Genomic DNA, 26,477 nt, shown 5'->3' with positions numbered 1-26,477 from the left:
TCTGGCGAAGTTTGAATGTCAAGTCAACACCTCAAACCGTTCCTGAACAGTATTTGCTCTCTGGCAGGGTACATTATCCTGCTGAAAGAGGCCACGGCCATCAGTGAATACAGTTTCGATGAAAGGGTGTACATGTTCTGCAACAATGGTTAGGTAAGTGGTATTTGTCAAAGTAACATCCACATGGACGACAGGATCCTTGGTTTCCAAGTCGTACATTGCCCAAAGCATCACACTGCCCCCACCAGCTTGCCCTCTTCCCATAATGCATCTTGGTGCCAGGTGTTCCCCAGGTAAGCGACGCACATAAAGAAAACCTGCTCCGTGGTCCAGTTGTGATGCTCACATGCTCATTGTTGTTGCTTTCAGTGGTGATCAGGGGTCAGCATGGACCGCCTGGCTGTTCTGTGGCTGTGCAGCCTCATACGCAACAAACTGTGATGCATTGTGTATTCTGACTTTTGTCGCGGTTCGAATTTTGAGGAAGAGACATACGACTGAAAGTCCATAGTGGGTCAACACAAATTATTTTATTAAAACACATATATGTGGTGAAGATCGGCTCTGCAAAACATCAAGCTCCATCTCCCCTTACAATAGGTGGGTGTAATATTTATACTTATGATGACCAGTACCTCGCGTCACTAAAACAGAACAGTTCCTCTTTCAGTTCCTCCAGATGCATCCTGTTATTCTACTTGTCCAGACTTAATCCTTGTGTTGTCCACGGTTCATTTTTGTCCTCTAAAGAAATCTTTTGCTATCAAAAATGTGTTTTTTATTCATCAAATGGTCTGAAAATAACAGAAGTTATTCATTACTATACTATGCATGATTGGAATAAGTTTTAAGTAATTTGATTTATTTATGGGGTTTTTATTGGATTTTATAACACTTGTGGTCCTCGTGGACAAAAATGACCCCAAAGTACAAAGTGTTGCAAAGAGCCGTATTTTCACAACATACTGCTTTCAAACATCTTTGATCTTGGATCACTGATGTGTGGGGTCAAGCACTGGTCATAACAACCACAACAACAACAACAGGCAGCACAATGAGGAGGCAGGTGCTCTATATTCAATGAAATTTTATTTATACAGCGCCAAATCACAACAACAGCCGCATCAAAGTGTTTCGTATTGTAAGGTAGACTCTACAATAATACATACACAGAAAGTATCCTCAAAAGCCTCCATTGCACTGGAGATTTGCATACTTTGATGAGCATACTTTTTTTTACCATGTTGTGCAAAGCAATGACCAGTAGGACAAAGCACATATTGTCCTCTAGTATAATGAGGAGGGAGAATCAATGTTCAGGAAGATCCAGGGTTAGAAGATATAGAAAATATTGTCAATATTTAGAGCACATGCTACCCTTTCTCTGAAAAAGCACATCAGCCACCTGCAGAAGTGGAAGAAGGCTATGAAGTGAAGAAAAGTGATGAAGAATCTGAACTATGTTCAAGTAGGTTCTCAGGCATCCAGGACATGGTAGTCTGAGGAGCTTGGAGAGAAAGTGACTGGGCTTCTTGAAGTTTCTTGAATTTTCAGAATGTGAAACTGAAATAGAAGATGTGTCAGAGGACTACACATCATCCATTTCAATTATGATGAAGACAAAGAATCAAGCAGGAAAGAGGAATCAGCTGAGACAGAGGAATATTTGCAGTAACGTGAGGAAACACTGATCTGGTCTTCTAACCTTCCCAGTGACAGACGATGCATGACTCTCTCATGTGCCTCAGAGAAAGATGATCTACCACAGTCCAAGCACATGTGCCAGGTCCCATACTCCTTCAGTGGCTTTTCTACTCGAGTACTGAAAGCATTATACACAGTGTATTCTGCTTGTATTCTGCTTTTTAACGTTCACATGCCAATGGATGCATCAGAGACCAAGTTGGGGTTCAGTAACTTGCCCAAGGACACCTTGGTAAGAACTCCAGACTAGAGCACACAGAGATTGAACCAACAACCATCCAATTAGCAGATGACCTGCTCTACAGCCAACTCAATGACGAACAAGGAGGGACAACGAGAGAGGAAGAAAAATGGACCGAATGCAGCTGTAGGCATATGTGGGTGTGTTGATTCTTACTGCCGTGCATCCAGTAGAGTCGCTACGGCCAGTTTATGACATCCTGAGTCTGGTAGAGAAGTTTTCATGCTGACACAAGATTAATCATAGAAGCACAAAAAGGACATAATTTCTTGATAAAGACACAATAGATGATCGTCGTTCATGACACAAACGTGCTCCCATTTGAGGTGTATGATGTGTGTTGGTGTTGACTTGACTTGAAACACAAGTGGGTGTTCCTCCTGCTGTGATGTAAGATCCTGGTACTGATGTGACTGTATGAGCACCAAGTCCCCTTCAGAGGACTCTGTCCCCTCCAACAGAACATCCAAGTAAACCAGGGAACTTTGAGACAAAACATGGGCAGCATGTGATGCAGGTCCAGCTGTACATGGAACATGCTCGTGTGCGATGGCAAACCGTCTGTCCTGCAGTCAGGACACGAGTTGTCCCTAACATTGCAGGTTTCCAAAAGAAAACAATCACCTGTAACAGCTTGTTTACTGTATATGCCCCTTGGCCTGCAACTGCAGAAAGAAAGCTGTCCATGATGGGACCAGTGCAGAGGAATAAACCTGAGCTTCCTCCTGCACTTGGGTCAAATATGGACACGCCTTTGTCCTCATGAAAGTTTGCCTTCACTCAGACTCATGCCCTGGTGTTCCTACCATGCCAAAATATAGAAAACTGTCAGGCAATGAGTTGGAATAAAGTTGAATAAAACCTTGAAACACAGAGATGGATGATATTTTATACTTGTTGCTTTATAAACAGTCAAAGCAAACGGGGTCATTTTTGACCCCTGAGGACCACAGTGTGATTATGTGCTGCCATTTAAAATTTATAAATGGTTCAAAAAAAAAAATTCTCACTAAAGTTCAACATACAGCACTCTGTAGTTATTCAGATAGTCAAAATTATCTAAACAATTAAATATTTAATTTTCTTGTTTTATTTTCGCTAAAAAACAGGGTGTATTTTTTGTAAAGAAGGTCTGGTGGCCCTAAAATGTAAAATGTTGGGTAAATTTTGTGTTAATGTGTTGGTCTTAAGTAAAACTAAGGTGTAACACTGAATTGATTGACAATTTATACTTTATACTTTAAAAAACAGTCAAATGAAGTGGGGACATTTTTGACCCCTGAGGACCACCAGTGTGATTATTTGCTGCCATTAAAAATTTATAAACGCTTGAAAAAAAACTTTCTCACTAAAGTTCAACATACAGCACTCTCTAGTTATTCAGATAGTCAAAATTATCTAAACAATTAAATATTTAATTTTCTCAATTTGTTTTCGCTAAAAAACAGGGTGTATTTTTTGTAAACAAGGTCTGGTGGCCCTAAAATGTAAAATGTTGAGTAAATTTTGTGTTAATGTGTTGGTCTTAAGTAAAACTAAGGTGTAACACTGAATTTAAAGGCTCCAAAATAAGAGAACAGAAAACCATATTTAGGTCTATATACCATATATGTCTGAATACAAAGAAACTGATTAGCCCTTTAGTATATACTATATACTATATATATTATATATTATATATATCACACAACACACACAACACACACACCACCACACACACACATTATATACTATATATACACACACCACACATATATCGACTATCAATCTATTATATATATCTATATCTATATACTACTATCTTATACTATTATATATATATAATATATAGGAACCTGAATATGATATCTTAGTTTCTAAATCTGGCTCGTGTGTCTGTGTGTGCTGTGTGTGTATATATGTGCGTGTGTGCGTGTGTGTGTATATATATATATATATATATTCCTTCCTAGTTAAATTTACCCTTTTTAATTTTTCATATTTATTTCCTATCTTATTCATAGCCTTTTCCTTTTTTGTTTTCTTTAGGTCACGAGCAGTTGTCCAAGCATTTCACTACATATCGTACTGTGTATGACTGTGTACGTGACAAATAAAATTTGAATTTGATTCGATTTGATTTTTTCAGTGGGATAAACATTTCGTCACTCATCCAAGTGACTTCTTCAGTCTCAGCTGACTGGAGGTTTCCCCAATCTTATAAACAGTACATTTGCACAATGACTGAAACTACCGTAGCAACACTGAAGGAACAATGGGCTGAGAGGTCAGTTCCTTTATCATTAATATGCAAATTCCCATGACCATTGATCAACAACCACTGATCAATGGTCATGAGTACTATTCACAGGGGGTTCGGGAATGACTGCAATCACAGCATTGTAAGATGGTGAAATTAAACCAGGAAATCAAACCGACAAAGTGTATCAAGAAACCAGCAACTCTAGAAAGGAAAAGAGACCTTTAGAGTCTATCAAAACTAGAAACACAACCAAAATACTACAGTAAAACTAAAGCTCATTATATTATAAAATAGAAAATACAAGACCACAAAAATAACAACTTACATCAAAGAAAACCACGAAGTAGAAACTTCAACATCCAGTTAGCAGCAGTCAGAATTTGGCGTAATAATATGGCTGCCATGGCAGCAGTGAGGCCAACTGACAGCCAATTGAAAAGCTTCACGCAAAACTTTAAGCCTTTTCATCCAATATCTGTGTGTGTGTGTGTGTGTGTGTGTGTGTGTGTGTGTGTGTGTGTCTTACGCACGTATCTGAATATGTACACATGGCTAAAGCTCTACTTTAGCCATGTGTCTTCCGACATGGCCTGCTTTTGTTATTCTTTAACATAAACATAGATTTTAAAAAATGGATGCTAATCTGTTGACAGAACAATAGCTGTGAATTAGTCCACATCAAGGTTATTGCTCTTTTTAACCTAAAAAAAAAAATACAACCCACATTTCTGCGCTGACATGAGCACTTCTAGCAGATAAGGCGTCCTGTCTCTCTGCAGTAATAGTCTGTGATAATGATTAGCGGCTCTTATTCTGGGTTAGGATGAAGCTCATCTCCATCTTGTAAGAGATGGAAATTTCTGTTTATATTATTCCTATTATTCAGCAGCTTTTGTCACACGAACCGCTGCGACGACGCCAACAAAGACACCGCAGATTTCCGCATATTCATAACATCATCTTTTGTTTGCTCATTTGTGCGCGCCGTACTTACACGTTACAGAGCCACACCATGTCCGATCCCTGAAGCAGGATGAGGAGGATGGTAGCAGAAGAGCAATGTGGGCTTTAAGATCGAGCGATTTCCACTGGTCATCGCTCACGAGAGGGGATGCGCTTTCTGGCGTAACCCCACAGAGAACCAGGCTGGAATCGAACAGGTCACCTTACGCTTGGCAAAAATAAATAAATAAATAAATAAAATCAATTAACCAGCACACCATCATGATGAGGGTGGGAAAAAAGAAATTGCAGTGGATTGGGTGACTGAGTGGGTGCTACTGCGTCCCCAGGTGGCCACTCGGTATACTTCAGCTGTTCCTTTGTAACAGCAACAATAACAGTGATACAAAGAGAAGAAGAAGAGTAAGAAAATTAGTTTTTGTGACGCAGAAAAAAAATCAGCACTTCCTGTGTGTCATGGTTCTGGTTCTTTGACTCAGTGTTTTGTGTTTTTTGGACTTTTGAATCGTAATTCATTGTTGTTTTGATTTTGAGAAGTGGGCTTGGTTTCTAGATTCTATTTATTGTGTTTCATTGTCCCCGTTGTATCATTTGAGCCCACAAGTTCAGCCCTCCTTGGGGTTATTTACTTCATGTTCCCTCAATGTTGTCTCTGTGTTTCATGTTTTGTTTATTTCCATTCACTCTCTCACTGTGCTACACACAATGTGTCCTGACATCCTGCCCAGTGACCCAGCTTTCAAAGTAATTAGCAGTCAGTCCACGGATTTCAAAGGATGTGAGTGTGAAAACTGGACCACGGAGCAATAGAAGAAGGTGGCCTGGTCTGATGAATCGTGGATGGCTGGGTGTCACTTACCTGGGAACACGTCAAGCTTGCAGAGGCAGTGTGATGCTTTGGTGCCGTGTCCTGCTGGGAAACCTTGGTTCCTGACATCCATGTGCATGTTACTTTGACATCACCTATCTAAGTGTGGTAACAAACAATGCACATCCTTTTATGGAAACTATATTCCTTGTTTGCTGTGCCCTCTTTCATCAGGGTACTCATCAGTGGTTTGATGAGCACAACAATGAGTTTAAGGCGCTGACTTGGCCTACATATTTCCCAAACCTCAATCCAAACAAACATCTGTGGGATTTTCTGGGCAAACAAGTCAGATCCACAAAGGACACACCTTGCATCTTACAAGTTTTAAAGGATCTGTTGCTAACATTTCAGTGCCGGATACTCAAACACACTGGCCAGGGTCTGGTGGATAGACCCAGGGTCAGGGCTATTTTGGCAACACAATATTGGGCAGTTGGTGGTAATATTATGTTTGATCAGTGTAAAAAACTAGAGGTTAAATTACAGAGGCAAGGAAGAGAGCATTTGGACATGTGCAGAGGAGAGAGAGTGGAAATATTTGAACAAAGGATGCTGAATGCAGAGCTGCCAGGGAGGAAGATAAGACAAGGATCACAGAGAATGTTCATGGATGTAGTGAAGAAGGACATGCATAGGGTCGGTGTGACAGAGGAAGATACTGGTGATATAGCACATTAGAGTAAATTGATCAAAAAGGTAGTACTTTTCAAATAATGGAAAACTGACTTTATGCTCAAAATATTTTCAATCTTATTTTCCAAGTAAAATCTGTTACGAGTTCATTACTTTTAAAGACCACAGACATCCAGAAATTTATAGGCTGCTGTGTTCTACTTATTCTGATTTATAAGCCAAAGTAAGATGGATCGTGTCCTGGCATAATGATGGCTGTAGTGTGGTGGAGCTATATGGGGTAATGAAACTGAAAGTAACACACAGTGTGCTATTTGCCTGGGGGTTAGAGGAGCTTTTCAAGGCAACACTCGATCACCATGGTCTAAACTGAAGTTTGTTAAATTTCAGAGATCCATTCATCTCAGAAGCATAAAGCATTTTGAATCTGTTTTTTTCTTTTTTTTAGCAAACTTTATTTTTACTTTGGTTACTTTACTTTTGGTTATTGTACACTATACTGTTTTTATTCTTTATCCAGCCACTGTAGCACAAAAATTCCCTTGAGACCAATAAAGTATCTATTTATCTGTACTTGCATTATAGCTATGAGGTATAACAGATTATTTTAATGAACTGGAATTAGTGTAAATTAATTTACACTGATTTGTTAAAAATCTAATAAATAATCACACAATAATGAGAATAACTTTAAATAAGACATTATAAAAATGAAAAGTAGATAGAAATTAGAAAATTATAAGTACATATTTATTTACATTTTTCACAAGATAGGGATACATGACATTTTTCTGTTGATTATCAGTTAATGCTGACCTGCAGTCAATACAAAGCAGGCCAGCCATCCACACTGGTTGGAACAACAGAGATATATAGTAAAGCATATGTGTCGTTACAAGTGCATTTCTTTAACACAGCAACTTCTACTTTTCCAAACAGTAGAAGTAACAGGTCACAACATGTCTGTCTTAGTAGGCAGAGGTAGTAACCTCTACTTTCACTTTACTGATACCTTCTTAAGTTACATCACATTCAGTGTCTTTACACAGAGAGGAAAATGTTCATTAATAAAAGAACGGATCAAAGTTTTGGAGTATAAAAAAGCACTAGAGCTACATTCAGAGGACTGTACTTGTTTCAATCTGGTTTTAGAGCTAAGACCACTGTTTTCTGGGTTATTAATTAAGATGACTGCAGAGAAAGATCTGTCTCTAAGCTTATGCTCAGTGTTAATTTACACACACTCAGTCAGTGGTTCTATACAGTTTTCTAACGGGTGAGGACTCTCAGGTAGAGCCAGGAGCTGATTCTGCTGCCTTCCCCATGGGGGAGCTAGTCTGTGCCACCTTGCTGGGTGATGCCGGTGAGGACGGCTGTGGCGTTTCTGTTCTATCGCTAACTGCCTCCTCTGCCTCCTCCCTCTGCTGTACAGAGGACAGATATTGCTCCAGCAGGCTGCAGTCTGCACTGTCTGCTCCATCACTGCCATTAGCGAGGCCACTACAAACGGGGCTTAGCGCTCGCACTGTTTTCAGAGAGTCTGCTGTCCCACTGCTCAGGAAGCTGTCCTCTTGCGCCACCTGCTGATCGCAAGTCAACTGGAAGCCAGAGTCTGGGAAGGAGACATCTGTGCTGGGTGGGTTGGTGGTACTGGAAGCAACGGGTGGGGTGGCCTTGCAAAGTCCAGGGGATGAGATCTGAGCAGGGGTGGCGGCTTGCGTAACGACTGCCAGCTGCTGCTCCACAGACTGCTTCCACTGCTGCATAGCCTGGAACTACACACAAATCACACAAAACGTAAACTATGAATTTATGGACAGATTTCTTGAAACAATTTTATACATATCTTACAATGTTAAACAGAAACTACCTCTTTCCATAGAAACTTCAAAGCTTCCTCCTGAACGAGCCTTTGCAGCCTCTCCTCCTCATACTGCTTCTGCACACTGCAAACAAACCAGATTCACTGTCACTGATTAACACCTATGCATTGCAGAAAGAGTATCACCAGTGCTGCTTGTCGGTCACTTACTGATCCAACTTCTCAGACAGGAAGAGGATGTGTTCCTGCATCCTGCGTAGACGGATTTCACTGCGCACCTCTCTGGCCATGGGGTGACAGCACCGCGTGTAATGGCCTCTCCACCAGGACTGTATTTTAATTGCAGCTCTGTCTGCTTCTGTCGCACTTGATTTACTCTCAACTTCTTCCTGCTTCTGAGCTTCTTTCACCTCAGCTTTAACAAAATCACTATCTAGGTCATTCTGTAGAGTGCTAACTCTGACTCCTAGCAATCCACTAGATGTTGAATCTGTAGCAGAAATAACTTCTTCTCCTTCAAGCGTCTTTCTCTCGTGCTGCTCTACTGTGGGTGGATGCTGTGGATTGTTGGTGTTTTGCTTTTTGGACTGCGCTGGGTGCTTTGGTGCCAGGGAATCTGGCTCGAATGTCTCTGTCTCGTCCTCGCTGTCAGAGTGGGTCAATCGTGGCTCCAGATCAGATGTGAAGGGGATGAAGGTGGACTCTGAGGAAAGCATGCTACTGTTGAGTTTGTCCTCACCTGTCTGCACATCCTCCAAATAAATTTGTTCCTCGCTGAGCCTTGGGCGACATACTATGGGCAGTGACGGATTGGAAGAGTCAGAGCTCACCCAGGTGTTAAACCGAACAACTGGCTCTACGGGAGAGCAGACAAATCAACGATTAGTACTACAACCTAATTCAAATACATGATTCTCACTGGTCTTGGACCAGGGTGCCAGGCAGGCAGCCCTCTTACCTGTCTGCGGGACTGATGGAACAGCTGGTCCAGGCACAGTGATATTCTTCAACTCTCTGGCTCCCCCTTGTGGAACTCTATGTGACGGACTGTGACTCTCCACATCAAGGTGAGTTGGTCGAGGAGGACTGCGACAGCCTCCCCGGGTCTCCTCCAGCAGTTGTCTCTGATGAAACCTGAGACAGTTATGAAGGATTAAGAATGATGTGTGCTACCATGACCAAGAAGTGGATACTGGGTAATGATTTTTTTTCCCTTGCAGTTTATCTATATTAAGATTTCAACCTCTGTTTACTGAGAATCTTCTCCAATTTGGCATCCTCAGCTGTCTCCAGGGCAGGTGATGCCGTCACAGGGCAGACAGTGGCCAGGTACTGAACCAGTTGAATGTGCTGCCCTGGTCGATATGAGCGACCTTTGCCCTGACTGTAGAGCCACTCAGCTTTCAGACTGTAAATTTAACAATAACACACAGCAAAAAAGACAAAAAAAAAAGACACTCAGGCATTCTGATACTTTTGTACTGATGATATTTAGCACGAGAATATACACACCCCTCTTTCTGTGTCACTACATAGCCATCCAGGACCTTCAGGCTCAGGCACCAACTCATGACATATGGCCGATAGTCGAAACCAGGCAGAGATGGGGTCACCATAACACAAGGGTTGCTCATGATGGACAGCTGCTCCAGCTCATGAAGTGGCGCCAGGTATGACATCTGGAGTAATCAGTTTATAGTCAGTCATAGTAATATTAGGTAATTTTAATATAACCAGTGTGACTGTATTAAATAAGGGAGAACATAATTACTTCATTAAGATCCCTAATCTCATTTTCTGCCAGGGAGAGAATAGATAATTGGGCAGGAAGGTGAGCGGGGACAGTTCGGAGTGTTGTGATGCTGTTTCCGTGAAGTAACAGAGTCTGCAACATTGACAGAAAATGATGCCGTCAAGAAAATCAACAATACCATTAATATAGGGCTAGTCTGAGCATATATTTAGAGGTCTCAGCACACTGACCTTTAGTGCCACCAGTTTGGTCAGATCACCAATGGCAGATATGTTATTGTCAGACAGATCCAAGTGTTGAAGAGAGACACAGTTGTTAAGTTGCTCAATGACCTGTGTGAAAGATTGCACAGTGGATTAAATATTTGTCATTACACATGGACTGAATTTGCTGTCAGTAAATTACAGGATCTGTGTAAAGGATGTTAAAATATCTCATGTCCTCACCTTAATATTGTTGCCAGAGAGGTTGAGCCACTTTAGGTGAGGCAGATCTCTCAGCCCCTCAATGTAGCCTATACTGTTATTGGGAAGATTTAGGACTCTCAACTCTGTCAGCCGAGACACACCCATCATTCTCACCAGACGATTACTGGCTACAGACAGCTAAAGAAGGAAAAGAAAGAAAAGACATCAAATCATGAACTGGTGTGTGGTATCTGGACTCTAATGGCTGGGGAGATTATGTAGAAATTTTTAAACTAAAGGGTTTGTTACCTGCTGAAGGCCTGGATTCCTTTCTAGGTGGTCCAGCTTCATGATGTTGTTCCCGTCCAGGATGAGAGTGTGAGTGTCTTCTGAGCAGGTGAAACTGGGCTCCAACTTCTGCATACCTCGGGCTGAAAGATCCACCACAGGTCCTGGCAGGATAAAGAGATTCAGCAGACTTAAAAAGCACAATGTGGGTCTTGGTTTTCCATAAAGATATCTTGTGAAATCAGTCATGCACATTAAGTATATCTCATAAGTCAACAGCATTAGGCTTATCTTGAACCTGAACCTTTTTCCCAAATCACAAATTTTGGTCAGTTTTTGTAGGCTATCCCTCTTGTACTCTACTAGAGGGTGGTGATGGGTTAATTATGGGCTACCCAGACTACTATAATAGCTTATGAATGGGTATAGAACTGTAACAACTAGCAACCTACCATGCAAAAAAAATAAAATAAAAATCTTAGTTACAGTTTCTGGCAAGTCCCCTGAATTAGTTTACATAATCTTCTATTGATCACTGTCATTTGAAGGCTAAGAAGGTCAAGAAATCAAGCCTCTGCCCAGTGTGCCTGTCTGTCAACACCTGCAGAACCTAAATTTGTCCCAGACAACCTGGTTTCATGTTTAAGGTTTCGGAAAACTTTGCTAAAACTTAATTTACAAATATGCCAGAAAAGGACTGACGCGTGATGTTTTAATGCTCATGAAAGGTGAACTAGCTAACGACAGCACTCTGTAGTGTTCTCCCGTTAACCTCCGCCGGTGAGAAACATCTTCCTATGGGCTACCTTTCAAAGGAATATTAATATGTTTGACTAAAATAGATGACCGACTACTTACCAGCATTTCTATCAAACTGTAAATCTGATACACCCATCCTATCGACCCAGACCACAGCTAGCGTTAGCTGTAGTAGGAAAGACAAGAAGCGTCTGTGTGTTGTCAAACTGCGTAATCGAGGGGCTTTGGGATTTGTAGTTCATAAAGGATGTCTCGCCCCTTGCAACGTTGCGTCTATGGAAGTCGAAAAGACTACAATTATCCTACAGCGCGCTAAGGTTGCTGAAACGCGCCAGCCAGATTTAAGCAAAGAATAAAGAAGGGAAACATTAACGTTAATAGGAAAAATGCGTCTGAAGTGACCATAGTTATCTCATATTTCATTTTAGAGTGTTTAATACATTGCTGTTCTGTATTATTAAGCCAAGAGCAGCTAGCTAATTGCTTGCTAGGCAACCGTCTAAATGTGACGTCACCATTGTGCTGCTGGTCAATGTATAAATTTGACTAATATAGTTTTATAATAGAAAAAAATATATCGTATAGGTTCACTGATTTTAAAGCATTACTGAAACATTAACGGTCAGAATTTTTAAATTTGTTCACAAATATCAATCTCGTGGTCAGTATATTCCGTTTCCGCATCCGTCATCTTTCTTTCCGGTTTTGTGCCCTCTCGTAGCCATCATGAAGTGAGTGTATGCAATGCTATCAAATGCCATCTCAGTATTTAAATAAATATTTTAAGGATGATAAGTACATTGAAAGAAACTATGTACGGTTCTCTTTCGCTGATGATCTGTATTTGTCGTTTTCAGGGTCGAGTTGTGCAGTTTCAGCGGGTATAAAATATACCCCGGCCATGGCCGCCGATACGCCAGGATAGACGGGAAGGTAACTAGCTGGCAAAGTCCGACACCGGTTTCTTCTCGCTCTGTCCCAAAACTATTTTATGAAGATCACTTTACCGGCTCAGCATTAAATATCCCCTGTGAATGTGATTTAAAATTTGTCTATTGAAAGACACACTCACAACGGGCCCAATTGAGTCCTGTATAACCCGCTAATGTTAGCAGCTAAACGATAGCATTTTTAGGTTCAGCCACACGGGTGTATTTGACTGCGATAGTATTATGATAGATAACAGTCATAGAGACCTATAGGCTCTGTTGACTGTGACTTGTTCTGAAAAGAGCCTACAGGGGTTTTAGATAAAGTGTCATTTATTTGTGTAAGTACATCTAGGAGAAAACAAGATGCATAAGTATGTAGCTTCACTCAAAATGTGGCTCTGTCCTGAGCTGTTGCCTACTACTTATAATTAATGCAGTTAAATTTCGTTATGTATCAAGTTTATGATACTTGTGAACAGTTCCACAATGCAAGGTGTGCTTTAGATTCAGTTTTGTCACATATGACAGACTGCTGTCAGCATCCAAAGTCAGTTTGTAGCTCAGGTGGATAGTACAGGGTGTAATTGTCGTAATTAAAGGCAGACATGAGTAACATTCGGTTATTTAATTATTTATTTTTGTCTTTGTTAGGTGTTCCAGTTTTTGAATGCCAAGTGCGAGTCTGCCTTCCTGGCCAAGAGGAACCCCAGACAGATCAACTGGACTGTGCTGTACAGACGCAAGCACAAGAAGGGCCAGTCTGTAAGTACAATCCTGTATATGAGTTCATCATTTATATTTGTTTACAAGGAGGCTGAAGTGAAAATGTAGCTATTTTTCCATGGCAGACAGACTTTGTGGGTCCAGCAGTTAATTGCTGTGTTGATACTGGTCATTTGTGAAACAGATAAACTAATCTTAGCTATTAGATATAAAAGAAGATCGTCACATTTACTCAAGCTCCAATTTATACATCAGACTGGCTGCGGGTGGATGGTGTGCACGGTGTTGGTCCGTGTTACGTGTTGTTGCTCAACTGTGTTTTGCAGACTGAGCAGCAGCGCTCACTCCACACCTGCAGCCACAGAATATCTGGAGATCATAGTACTGGCCTTTGACGTCTTTGCAGACATATTCTCATCGGTCAGCCTCCAAACTCTCCAACATGCTGACAGTTGCTACCTGTGGATGGATTGTGTGTAGTCCTGTTAAAGTAGTTCAAGGATTTGGTGTTGGCTTTGTGAAATTTAAAGGCAAACATAAGAAATGTCTTTTGTTTACAATATGCTGAGTTATTAAAACTTCTGTTACTCACCATTGCTGTAGCATGACAATGTATTTTACTCAATTTATCTCAGGAGTTTAGATTTTCATGGTTACAGCTGTTGACTGTTACGGTTCCTATGGATGGTGATGCATCAGAAAACACGCAAAACTGACTTGTTGGATGGCTAGACACATGCTTTAATACTGATTTTGCCATGCCTTAGATGGCAGTTTGAGAAAATTGGTTAATAACTGTTCATTTATGACTGCAACCACCCCTTTGGAGGTGTTGACTAGAGTAAATATGTAGACACATTTCCTTTCAGATAGATTAGCCACTCATTTCTTTGTGATTAACAGGTTTGTCTTCTATTCTTCATGTGAACATGAAAAACCATTATTTTTTTTTAAGTAAACCAATGTATTTTTTTATTTTTTTATTTTTTTAACAGGAAGAGGTGGCAAAGAAGCGTACCCGCCGTGCAGTGAAATTCACGAGGGCCATCACTGGCGCCTCCCTGGCTGAGATCATGGCCAAGAGGAACCAGAAGCCCGAGGTCCGCAAGGCCCAGAGGGAGCAGGCCATCAGGTAAGAGGACAAAGTACCCTGTGTACCTCTCTTTTTTTTCTTTTCTTTTTTTGGTCTTTTTTTTTTTAGTCTTGTGATCTTGAAGGTGATAAAATTGTGTCAGAGTATTATTCGGAATAAAGAAGGGTTGGATTAGAATCCAGTGTAGACGATATTGGCCGACTTGCCCAGAGGTTGCATTGGGCATTTTATTGGTTTCATATTTTTAAGAATGAGATTTAATTGTGTTAGTTTTCATTAAAAAAAAACTAGAATTTAATAAAACAGGAGTGCCTTTATGAGGGCATTGAGGGAGAAACGCTGACTGCAGGGACTTTTCATAGTAACACAGCAAGAAACAAATGATTTTCTTTGTTTCCCCCTGCAGGCTTAGCTGATACACAAACACAGCAGTCAAATATAATCTGAGTGAACATTAATCTGGGGCTTGCTTCAGCATAATTAAAATAAAGTGAATTACAGGGTGTTGCAGCACTTCCTGATTTAATTCTATTCTGCAGACTGAGCCCACTCTGCTGCTACACTAGACACTGAAATTCCTGATATTCATTACTTCAGGATTAGTTTTATCATCAAAGAGCACATCTAACATTACTGAGTGATATTAGCAAAAGTCTCTGAATGCTTCTGGTCCTTTAAACACTCACCGAACAGTCAGAAAACCCCCAATATGAACTCCTGCATGAGAGAACAGCTGCACCTATGAACCTGAACTGATCACAAACATGCTGTATTTAAGCTTAATGTTATTAAAAACAAGAAAATACTGATGCTGCCACCATCTTTAGATTGTTTTTTTTAAAGTTGTTGGTATTCTAGTCCAAGAAAATGAGGAAGTCTTTAGAGTTGCAACACTTAATCATTCATTGGAAATATTCAGTAAAAACAGCTTCTGATCAGCCTGTCAGTGTAATCAGTCACTGTAAATAATTACTACAGTGAACACTTTAATAGTACTTCAAGTTCACTTTGTTATTCCAGTCATAATAAAATACGATTATAAAGCATGTTTCTCACAGTGAGTGGCGCAAAAAGGGCTGAGGTCATGAGGAGCAACCAATGCTCAAGTTAAAAATAAAGTATTCAAATACATACATTAAAAAATTATATAAAGAAATTGTTGTTGTTTTTAATTTTTTTGGTCACTTTGATTGGTTTGGACTAAATTTGGTTCTCTTTGTTCTGTCAGAGCTGCCAAGGAGGCCAAGAAGGCAAAGCAGGCTGCCAAGAAGCCCGCTGCAGCACCTGCAAAGGTAAGAGCCAGTGCTCTGTGTTGAAGTTATTCAATAAGATGTCAAAACAAGTTTTTAGTTTCCCCACTGCATGCTCTTCAGGCTTCACTCGATTATTCAGCAACTTAATTCAAAGTTTTTCTTTGTGCAAGAACTTAGTTGATTTTCTTCTCCTGTAGGCCGCTGCCAAGGCTGCACAGAAACCCAAGATCGCCAAGCCCATGAAGGTCAGCGCACCTCGTGTCGGTGGAAAACGCTAAACCTGACTCGCTGTTTATGGTTGTGAATAAAAATTTTGGTTGACCAACATTTATGCTCTGATTTTCGTATTTATTTGACAACTTTACTGAAGCCCAGGCAGCCCAACGTTTATGTATTTAAATTTATTTTTGTGACAATGAGCCTCATTTCCAAGTTCCATGAATTACAGTATTTGAATATTTTGTTTCAACATGACGGGACCATCATAGTGTCGTGGACAAACTCTTTTGGTGTTGTGGCAGGAAGGACATTCAGCATTAACTGGGTGACTCCTGGGAAATAACTGGACAGCTGAAAGTAGCTTGTGGTGTCAGGATGGTGCTAAAGATTTTACCCCAGCAGCCAGGTTAACCTGTAACAGGAAAGACATGGGTGTAAATACAAATAGCAGTAATGATCTCATTAGGTTTAGTGGTGCATAATTGGAACAGAGCTATTGTCAGGACTACCACTGTTCCTGCTTCATTTCAAACAATCTGTTCAGGTAGTCTCAGGAGCTTTGAAGGAAAGGACTTTGTTTTGTGAAAAAATTTCACCTCCATCCATGAGGCTACTTCAATCCCAAAAACATCTTCACTAAACGTTAAAGTCCAGTTGCTTTCTTTCCAAGCTCCTGAGACTACTGTGATCTGGATGACTGATAACCTACACAGACATAAGATTATGTTCAGATTATTTACCACAAATAACCTGATATGAACTGAAAAGACATGTTAAGTTAGATTAGCACTTGGCTTGCCTCACTCATTAGATTTGTTGAGCCTGTTTTGAATGGCAAAAAGGTTAAATGACCTCATAGCCATCCTACTCTGACCTTTGTAAACGCCTAATAACACCGGTGAGCGGGATCTAAAGTGGCTCCGGTGTGCAGGGTGTGTGATCTCTTTCAGATCACTGAATGCTGTCCACACAGAACTTTGCCTTTAAACAGAGCTAAACGTGTTTTTTTTTTTCTTCAATCTTTCATCACACGGCTCCGAAGCTGTTACAGAGTTGTAGTTCAGTGTAAACAGAAGGGGGAGTTTTTGTTTCATCTTTATCACCTCTCAACCTGAGCTCATCTTATGCAATTAAAGGTGTTTATACTGATGACCCCAGCTCACACCTTTATGCAGTCAGATAAACAAATGGAGCAAAGCTCTTCCTGGTGACTCAGAAATGATTCAGTGACTGATCAAGTGTTTGAAGGACATTTGCAAGTTTTTACGGCTGCTGCTTTTGTAATAATTAAGCTATGGTTATGTTGATTAGTTTAATTATTATTCAATAAATGTTAATCATGTGAAACAAAGATCCTCAGTGCTTACTAGGTTTAAGTGATACTTTAAAGCTGAACTTTCACATAAGCAAAACATTTTTTTACTGTTAAAGACGTGGAAAAAGGAAATGTTCATGCTGGGTGATCTTTTGCCTTTAAAGTGAGCTGCCTGAGTAACGGAAAACAGTTTATTAGGTACACATAAATAGTTGGATCTCATTTTGTCTCCAGAACTGGAGCTGGAAGCATTCCTCTGACATTTTGGTCCGTGCTGATATGATAGTGTCAAACAGTTGCTGCAGATTCGTCCATGATGCAACTCTTGTGTTGGATTGAGGTCTAGTGACTGTGACACGATTTGAGCTTTCTGACATCGAGTGTTATCCTGCTGGAGACAGCCAGGTGGACACACTGTGGTCATATAGGGATAGACATGGTCAGCAACACTACTCAGGTGCTATAAAGAGTGATCACTTGGTACTAAGGGGTCCATCACACCATCAAAAGCCAGAAGTGTGGATATAAGGCATGGTGGATGCATGCTTTCAGGTCGTTTAAGCAAAATTGACCCTACTATCTGGATGTTGCAGCAGAAATCAAGACACAGCAGGCTAAGAAAAAGGTTTCCAGTCGTCTATCATCCAATTTTAGTCACGCTGTTTGAGTTTCATTTGAATTATTGTTGCCTTCTGGAAGCAGTCTGGCCATTCGCCTTTGACATCAAAAAGGCATTTTCACCCAGGGAACTGCTGCTCACTGGGTATTTTCTTTCGAAAACTTGGAGGTGGTTGAGGAAAATTGCCAGTAGATTAGCACTCAATAAACCACGCCTCCTTTACAGTCACTTAAATCACCTTTCTTCCAAATTGTGATGCTCAGTTTGAACTTCGTGAGGTCGGCCATGTTTACATGCCAAAATGGACTGAGAATTAGCCATGTGATTGGCTGATTAGATGAGCAGTTGAACAGGTATACCTAATACAGTGGCCCCTGAAATATACATTCCTCCACAAATGGTGGATCCCATCATTCCAGCTGTTCTTAGAGGAGCACTGTAATAAGTGAAGCGATGTTAGTGCGGAAAAATGTTGATCTCTTATTATTCTTAGTCAATGCTAAAAATTTAAATCAGCTGTAGGCATCAAACCATATTTATTAGCATTAGACAGTCATCACAGAGCCATAACGATCAATCCTCAAAAGTGCCATTTGTTCAAACAGTCTAATTAATTGTTAGCACTAATTATTGCTAAATTAGTCAGGGGTTAATTTATACAATGGGAAGACCTCAAATAATTATTGTTACACAAAAACTATAAAACACCTTCATCAGAACAACAATTTTGATAATAGAGCGCTGTTAGCGTGTCAGTACGTGCTACCAATCAAGACAAGGCTTCAGAGGTTAAATATGTTGCATTAGGTAAGTATTCCTGAAACACAATTAGAAAATAACAGTATCTTCCTATACAGTTTTGACTGCAAATTTTTAATCAAGTAATTCATAAATCAACTTTTGAGTTCACACAGATTTAAAGTCATTAAATGGAAGAAATCGTTACACAGTAATCAATGACAATTTAATGATCTCAAGCGGGACATGATGATCAAATTATAAATAAATCAAAAGGTTAAGTGCGATGACATCCTTAATTTCATCTGGACACATTCCTTAAACCATGTTCAACACAACTCTAAGAGTTACATGTTTCGTTTTTTTGGGAATTGTCTGCCTGAGGTACTGATTGCTACACCTGAAAAATCGATGATGGAAAAGGCAAAGACCTCCCAGCAAGTGTGCAAGATATAAAGCATGAACTTAAATTAAACACTGTACAATCACAGAACGTGTTGAACAAGAAGTATTTGTGCGTTGATGACCATTCTTGAGCGTGTGTTGACTACAGTTTAAAAAAAAAAAAAAAAAAAGCTTTGTTTTCCTTCCCTCCCTCAGTACACCCTGAGGAAATGTGAAACTTTAAGAAAAGTGCATATTTCCAACAGGGACAACAGGCTTAATGTGGTAGAACAATGGTTATTATGGCATGGATGTTATGGAGACAGCATGGTGTGATGTCGAGATGATAAGAAGTCTCCCTTTTAGTCCGCTGCAATGGAGCGTCGATACACTCAGGACTCCGCAGCCTGTTTGGCCTCCGCCTTCTTATCCTGCTCGTACCTGTTAGATGATTAAAACAAACAAACAAACAAACAAACAAACCAAAAACATTGTTTAAATTGCCTCTTAAATAAAAATAGTGTTCCATGTTAACTATGGCCAAAGCTTCAGATAAGGACTATAAAATAATCCCAGTGAGCTCAGATGTCTGCTGAAGAAACTGACCAATCAGATGAAAGTGGGGCTTAAAGAGACAGGAACTCAAACTTTCAGAGAGACCATGAACTGATGTGCTGCATCAAGTACTAGCTGAATGTGAAATAATAATAAATAAAATATAGAAATCGTGCAAAGCTACTTTGGTAGAGTTCTAGAATACAAATAAAGATACTTTCAGCTGCTCCCTTATTTCCCAAGGGAGTACCACAGAGGAAGGATCCACCGATTCAACGGCGGATGCCTTCCTCACACAACCCTCCCATTTGTCCAGGTATGGGACCATCACTAAGAGTGCAACAGCTTGTGATCCCCCCCCGACTGGCTTTCGTGTCTCCTCTTGGGCTTGAACTGGGATATTGTGGATGTGCCGGGAAGCTATGTTCACTAAAACACTAAAAATCTAGTGGTATGAATACTTAGCAGCAACTCATCTCAGCGAAGGGACTAGTTTGTGTAGCAAAACTGAATTCCAAGAATCACTTGACTGATACACTACTGTGCAAAAGTCTCAAATCAAGTCATTTTTAAAAACTTTTGTTTCCGATGAGCCAAACTTTCCTGTAATTTTTTTTAAGTCCTCTTGAGCAATAGTTCTCCAGACTTTGTGAAGGTCTTTCAACATTGTTGAGACAGGTTTTTGCTGTCTCAGCAAGTGGTGTTGGAGATCTTGCCAAAATTTAATAACAGTGCAGAAAAGTACAGACTGGCCTCCCCAGTCCAAAGAAGAGATTTGAATATCCTTCACAAAGCCTGGGGAACTATTCCTGAAGGCTACTTAGATAAATGAGAAGAAAGCTGTCAAAGAGAGTTCAGTGTGTGTTGAAGAATAAAGGTGGTCTTAACAAATATTGACTTGTTGTAATTGAACTGTCTCCTGATAGAGTTCAGCTGACACTAGAAAGCAAAGCACACATGAAGACTACACTACATTATACATTCACTATAGCTACAGCACTCTAGGGTCAAACATTAACGTGCCTGCATGATTTCATATCAGCAATGATTAAGAAATAAGCACTCTACATAAGGCTACTGTGCAATTATCTTGCATTCCTTATTATAACTAATCTTTAAAATGCTTCTAACAGTGATTATGAGCTCATGTAACCCACTGGCAGAAACATCATTTACTGTGCATTCACACACCTCCAGATCCTGTAAAGCTGTGAGGCTCCGGCACTGCCGACAAAGAAGTTGACGGCAAACAGGTTCCAGTTTTTCGGGATGATAACCAACGAATATCTGGACCAGATGAGCCCTGATGGAGAAACAGAACAGGAGGAGTGAACGTGACGCACACTGATGGTACACCAGGGTCACTCCTCAGGACAGAGTCTGTGTTTTGGCCAAAGAGTCGCAGATAAGATTTGTTTGAAGAGACATAGTGCAAAAAAAAGTGGAACAAAACAGGCGACCTTTAACACAGATTGGTTTAAAAAAAAAAAAATGAATATGGAAAAACCTGAAAACTGAACAGAGAGATCAAGTAACGAGATGTGAAATGTACAACAACAACTCAAGGCAGAGCTTAAGAACTACAAACTATGCATTACCTCTTTCAAAGTTTAAACCAGGATTAAGTTTCCAGTTAACCTTTTACTCACTGAAAACCCTAAATTAAGAAAAGGAAGACTCAAAGGTGTCGACCAGCTGTGAACTCTGCCCAAGGGGAATATTCTGCAAAAGCCCCAGAGAAAGACTTACCAGGGAAACTTTTCCATTAAACTGTCCATTGTCTCGCACAAAACCCATTTGGATGTACGTACGCGTTTATTCCAAACTGACACATTATGAAGTCGACTTGAGTTTCGGTGTCGTCTCACCTGTGGCCGTCAGCACTGCAGACTGAGAGGTACTGAGTTTGTCTGCTGGTCGAGTCATATCAGCCAAACCAGCTCCAACCAGACCCTGTAGAGAAGAGACTGATGTATTTACTCCATTAATGATCAGTCAGTTTTAAATGAGAATCCCAATAATCACACAGTGGTAGTGACAGGTTTTTAAAAAATAAAATATTCTGGAATAACTATAGACCCATAAAAAAAAATAAAAAAAAACATCCAAATAACGCAATCTTCTTATTGACAGAACTGCCACGTGCGACAAATTTCATCCGAAGGAGTCAAGAGTTAACAAGGGAACTACTTGTGTCAGATAATGTGCGAGCTACAGGGTAAGAGGCTTAACTGCTGACTGTCTGCTGATGAGGTGCGGATAAAGGCATGCTTGGTAGCAGTTTTAAATAAATCATATTTTTAAAGTCTGTCTGCACTTTATGCTGTGGCTTACGAGCTGGGTGAATGTGCACTTACCCATTTAAACACTGGGGCCCAGAAGAAAACAGTTTTCGGACCTACAGAAAAAACAAAACATAAAATCACACCGTTTAGTTTTCCAGAGGTAACCAGCTTTCCCACAGTATTAACCATACACAATACATTTGAGGATAAATAAAAGCTCCTGATATGAAGGCTGTTTCTCTTATAGAAAATTATACAATGACAACCCAGGTTTGAGCTCATTTAGAAACTGGTGGTTGAGGGGTGGAAAATAAAAACACATAAATAAATAGCTACAGCACAGAAGTGTTATATTTTGGTAGTGATACTGCATCATCTCGTGCACCACCCTCCTATTAATTGAGCAGACTTGTATTAAATAAGCAAACATAAGACACTTATGCTGGCATAAGTGGTTGCTGGTTGGCCAGAGCTTGAGGACATCGCACACTCATGACTACTCCTGACTGCAAGGCGATTGCACAGGTCGCCTTTTTTCAGGCAGGATGCTGTCAGCTCAATCCACTCTGATTTTCAAATGTTTGCAAATAATCGCTGTCTAATTTATAAATGCAGAAACTGCTAACATGTTGCCATCACTCTGAATACGTTCCTGCTAGCATCAACTGGCTGCCAGCTAGTTGCATTCTGTTTATGTTTCAATAGAAGAGGAAGGCTGCTGAGCGTAAATGCAGTGGTCAATATGAATTTCTATCTATGCAGTCAGCAGGAGATATGGGATGTTTGACGATTTATCGCAGTTAACTGCCGTATTATCAGAAACAAACTGCGTGTAATTGCCAACTTGACCCCATTCAGTTGCAGGCTGATCGACTGTCTTATGGCAGATTTAATCACAACTTTATCTTATTGACTAAAAACAGATATTGAAAAGGGTAAACTTTGACACAATTTGCATTTAACAAACATTTGTTAAACTCACTATGAGTTACTGCAGTACTCAACATATCGCAAAATGTTAGAGACCACAAGAACCTTGTAACTGGAGAGTAGTACTGCAATAACATTGTATTGAGGGGTGTCTGGAGATTTTCATCACCAACAGTATCACCGTTACACATTTTGTCCACAGGAAAATACTGTGAAGCTGACTTTTACTCTCTGTGCTCACAAAAAGATCATTTGTGTCAAGAGGATTGATAATAAAAATGTTCTGTTCTGTTTCTATACTTTCATATATTTTGGGTGGTCAGTTTTCAAGTTTAAATGTCACTTTATAAACAAAACCAATTCAGAGATCAGCACATTAATAGATTCTGAAAGCAACAACTAGCTGCCGTCCTTAATGTAATAAAAGACCATGTGATAACATTGCCACAGTTTTTTTTTTGTTTTTTTAAAATAGCAATACCTTTACACCTTTGAACTCCTGTCAAACAAACACCACCTCAACAACCCTGATGCAATCGTGGCGTTATTACATCAGAACTGGAAAGCAGCAACAGAAAACATCAGATGATCAGGACATCACAGCACTGGCTGTTAACACTCAAAATATAATGCTCGTATTTGAGCTCACTGAGTTTTTCCTGCTTAAGACATCCAAGCTCTGGAAGAGTGAAAAGCTCAAATCAAAAACACACCAATGGATCTGAGTGTCACAGATCAGACACTCTGTGTCTGTGAGCCACTGGGAGGAGACTCACAAAGACTTAATTAGCCACAGCACAGTGAAGAAAAGCTGCTGGTCTGGAATCAGCATTCCCGGCAGTGCTGCGGGGCAAAACAGAAACTAGAGCGTTTGTGGCTGCCAATCATCTTTGAGGGAGTTGGCTTTTGTCTCCACCCCTTCATACCTGATCAGAAAAGTTGTCCTTGACAACCCCGGAGCTCCAGTACCCTTTCTCAGACAAATCTAAGACCAGTATCACCAGTGACACTAGTTACTCCTTAACCAAGATCCCTTTAGATAATATCAAGTGTCCTCAATACATAAGCAAGACTTACGAGAAACACCTTCAGTTTAGTTTGTGCTTCAAATGAGAGCTAAAGATTTTAGCACAGTGTTCTGAAGGGCATTGCTGCTTAATTATAGTGCGTTATACTCGTAGGCGATTCTTCTGTATTTATACTACCCTGACTGATAAATAGTGACAAAATATACCTTCATGAGGGAAAGTGGGAGGTGAGTGCACAAATACCAGAAATGTTCAGTGTGCATTGCAACTCACTGGATAAGGATGATATAGACATGGCCAAATTTGTTATTGGGTCTGGTTTTATTTAGAGTTTATCGTCATCTTTAAATCGTTAAAAACAAAACAAAGAAACAAACAACAAAAAAACACCAAAACTGTCAAATAGAAATATGGAGCTACCAATTATGGGGGTCCCCTTGAGAAGAATAATCGAGCATCTAAAAGTAGTCAAGTTTATTCTACACCTCCTACTTCACTCTGCTCAGCACGGCCACGCTCCTGGAAATCTAGTCTGTTCTGAGAGGTTAGCCAGCATGATAAAAACAAACAACAGTGATCATGTTGTCCCCAACAAATCCCTTTAAGAACAAACTGTTGTCTCCAACTTTCTCAGCACGGCCTTTAAGTTAGCTGTGTGGCAAATTTGTCGGGGGACAAAACAAGTGGGTGCCAAAATCTGGATTTCAGCTGTGCAGAGCATAGATTTGATTGAAGTGAGCTGTGTTTGTGTCCCTGCTGTGCTTGATACCAGGCACACAAAAAAGTAAGTTAGAACAGTTTTATTTGCAGATTTAGCAAGGATCATATCCAGGATACCTGAGCACAAAGAAGGAGCACATTACCCACTTTGTCCAAGCTCAGATGATGTGCAGCAGTAACAAGAGGACACCGCATTCAAAAATAGAAGTAATCCACAGGGTCTTTAGCTGCCCTGATGCATGCAACTCATGCATTACATTTTAAGAGTAAGTATGGCAGATTCGGCACTGAAATAAGGAGGTGCTGCTGAAACAGCTGGCTGCATCTGGATTACGTTGAGACAGCTGCTTATTCTTTGAGGCAGTGCCAAACAAGCTGCTGGGAGGACATGGTCACTGTTCCATTTATCTCGGAAGTTTTATGCCAGAGCATGGTGTCACTCCTGAGTTTAAAACTTGCCGGTTGTAAAGCCGGAAAAGCGAGGATCTGTTTTTCTACCCTGCGAGGTAGAGCAATTCATTCATCACTAGCTAGTGCACGTTCATAGATAGAGCTTGGTCTGTTCCCTGTGTATTAAGTCACAAACACACAACACTTACAGTACACAAGCCAAGTTTTACTAATTTTTTTGTCCACTGTTGTAATGGTGGACCATAAATTAGGCCAACCTTTTAAGTTGACTGGAGGGCATTCCAGCTGAAACTTCCATCTTGGAAGTCAGCATTTCTGATTTCAGATGGAATGGAACATATCTGTGATTCACAGTTAAGTAGATAAATAACAGAAGTAAAGCCTGAACAGAAAAAAGTAGCAGAGAGCATAACGGGTTTTTTACTTCTGCAATCAAACAGATTTTGACCTTCCACCAAAAGAAGAAAATCAGTTTTTGTGCAAGTTGGGCTTAATTTATTCAAAACCAAGTTACGACCAGGAAGCAGCATGAACTTCTGTTTAGCCAACCTTAACTATATGAAACCAATCAGGCTTACATTCATAGTCACTCTCCAGAGGCACAATACTACTTTTCTTATCATGCGACTACATAGTTTAGTGATAAAGGACTGATTGAAATGCACAGTTAAACACCTAGAACTCGATAAACTGAATGAAAGTGGGTTTGGCTTCCTCCACAGACCGAGGTTCTTGGCTCAGCCCGCGTTATCCCGGAAGGTTACAGATTACACTGACAGCGCAAACACAATTAATTTCATGCAGCTCGGGCATCAGCGCAAGAGCTGCTACTGTGATCCCTGAACGATGCGGTGCAGAAAGGTCAGTGCATCCTCATCCCATATCACGGCTGGACAGGGCGGCTGCGGTCACCCACCTCCCAATACCAAACAAACTCATTACGGTCAACTGTGTCTTACCTGCCGGGTGGTTGTACACAGGTCTCAGCTTGGCGGGCAGCATGTGCTCGATCCTGTCCAAAATCCTGTGATAGGACGCTCTGAGCGCAGCCATGATGAAGGTGTTGATAATGAATGCGAGAGATGAGCGGAAACTTAGTAGCAAGCTCGCAAAACGGTAAGCTCGGCGAGTAGCTAGAGACCTTTAAAAGCTGTTTGTGAGATTTAGATACGGCTCAGAGAGGATCCTGCTGTCGACCTTCTCCCGGTGGTACTGTGACCGCTGCTAATGGTGCTAACTGTCAGTAGCTTCTCCCACTCTGACACGACGAGGTGACTTTCTGTACGATGCAACCTACCGCGTGACGGCGGGGCTATAGGTTTGCGCTATTCTCATTGGGCACTGCGGTCATACCCATGATGTGATTGGTTTACACAGGCCTGTTAGGTTATTGGCACAGTTTGTGCCAACTGGGTGGAGCTAAAAGTAAGAACAAGTGGAAGAAACATTGGACCAGACGCCTGGTTAAAGAAAATAGTAATGATGAGATATTGTATTTTATGCTTGAGGGCCAGAGAATGTTTAACAGGAGGGGAAAACCTTACAGGATAGATAAATGTGCAATATGTGCAATAAATTGTCCAATGTGC

The 26,477-nt window shown here is 40.6% G+C and overlaps 3 protein-coding genes and 1 non-coding gene across 4 annotated transcripts; 2 read left to right on the top strand and 2 right to left on the bottom strand.

Moving 5' to 3' along the window:
* Nucleotides 1-7,382: 7,382 nt before the first annotated feature.
* Nucleotides 7,383-12,174, bottom strand: cep97 (centrosomal protein 97). Its single transcript, XM_005945074.3, has 11 exons — nucleotides 11,783-12,174; nucleotides 10,946-11,088; nucleotides 10,676-10,834; nucleotides 10,460-10,561; nucleotides 10,248-10,361; nucleotides 9,989-10,155; nucleotides 9,720-9,884; nucleotides 9,435-9,610; nucleotides 8,687-9,332; nucleotides 8,525-8,600; nucleotides 7,383-8,429 (listed from the first exon to the last, which is right to left on the bottom strand). The coding sequence occupies exons 1-11, from the start codon at nucleotides 11,817-11,819 to the stop codon at nucleotides 7,941-7,943; spliced, it is 2,274 nt and encodes a 757-aa protein (XP_005945136.1). The 5' UTR covers nucleotides 11,820-12,174; the 3' UTR covers nucleotides 7,383-7,940.
* Nucleotides 12,175-12,297: 123 nt separating this feature from the next.
* Nucleotides 12,298-16,011, top strand: rpl24 (ribosomal protein L24). Its single transcript, XM_005945075.3, has 6 exons — nucleotides 12,298-12,414; nucleotides 12,541-12,616; nucleotides 13,267-13,377; nucleotides 14,334-14,470; nucleotides 15,660-15,723; nucleotides 15,882-16,011. Exons 1-6 carry the CDS (start codon nucleotides 12,410-12,412, stop codon nucleotides 15,960-15,962), a joined length of 474 nt encoding a protein of 157 aa, XP_005945137.1. The 5' UTR covers nucleotides 12,298-12,409; the 3' UTR covers nucleotides 15,963-16,011.
* On the top strand, nucleotides 13,604-13,784 carry LOC121812102. The gene has a single exon (XR_006052869.1). It is a non-coding gene; the product is annotated as a small nucleolar RNA SNORA23 (small nucleolar RNA).
* A 2,332-nt stretch (nucleotides 16,012-18,343) lies between the features above and the next one.
* LOC102312393 (mitochondrial pyruvate carrier 2) lies at nucleotides 18,344-26,187 on the bottom strand. Its single transcript, XM_005945073.3, has 5 exons — nucleotides 25,848-26,187; nucleotides 21,872-21,912; nucleotides 21,383-21,467; nucleotides 20,706-20,817; nucleotides 18,344-19,400 (listed from the first exon to the last, which is right to left on the bottom strand). The coding sequence occupies exons 1-5, from the start codon at nucleotides 25,939-25,941 to the stop codon at nucleotides 19,352-19,354; spliced, it is 381 nt and encodes a 126-aa protein (XP_005945135.1). The 5' UTR covers nucleotides 25,942-26,187; the 3' UTR covers nucleotides 18,344-19,351.
* Nucleotides 26,188-26,477: the final 290 nt, after the last annotated feature.

This window comes from Haplochromis burtoni, unplaced genomic scaffold, assembly GCF_018398535.1.
Source record: "Haplochromis burtoni strain Fernald_Lab_line unplaced genomic scaffold, NCSU_Asbu1 Contig_432, whole genome shotgun sequence".
Lineage (NCBI taxonomy): Eukaryota > Metazoa > Chordata > Actinopteri > Cichliformes > Cichlidae > Haplochromis > Haplochromis burtoni.
The sequence above is the reverse complement of the archived record's forward strand: the minus strand, read 5'-3'. Positions and strand labels throughout refer to the sequence as shown.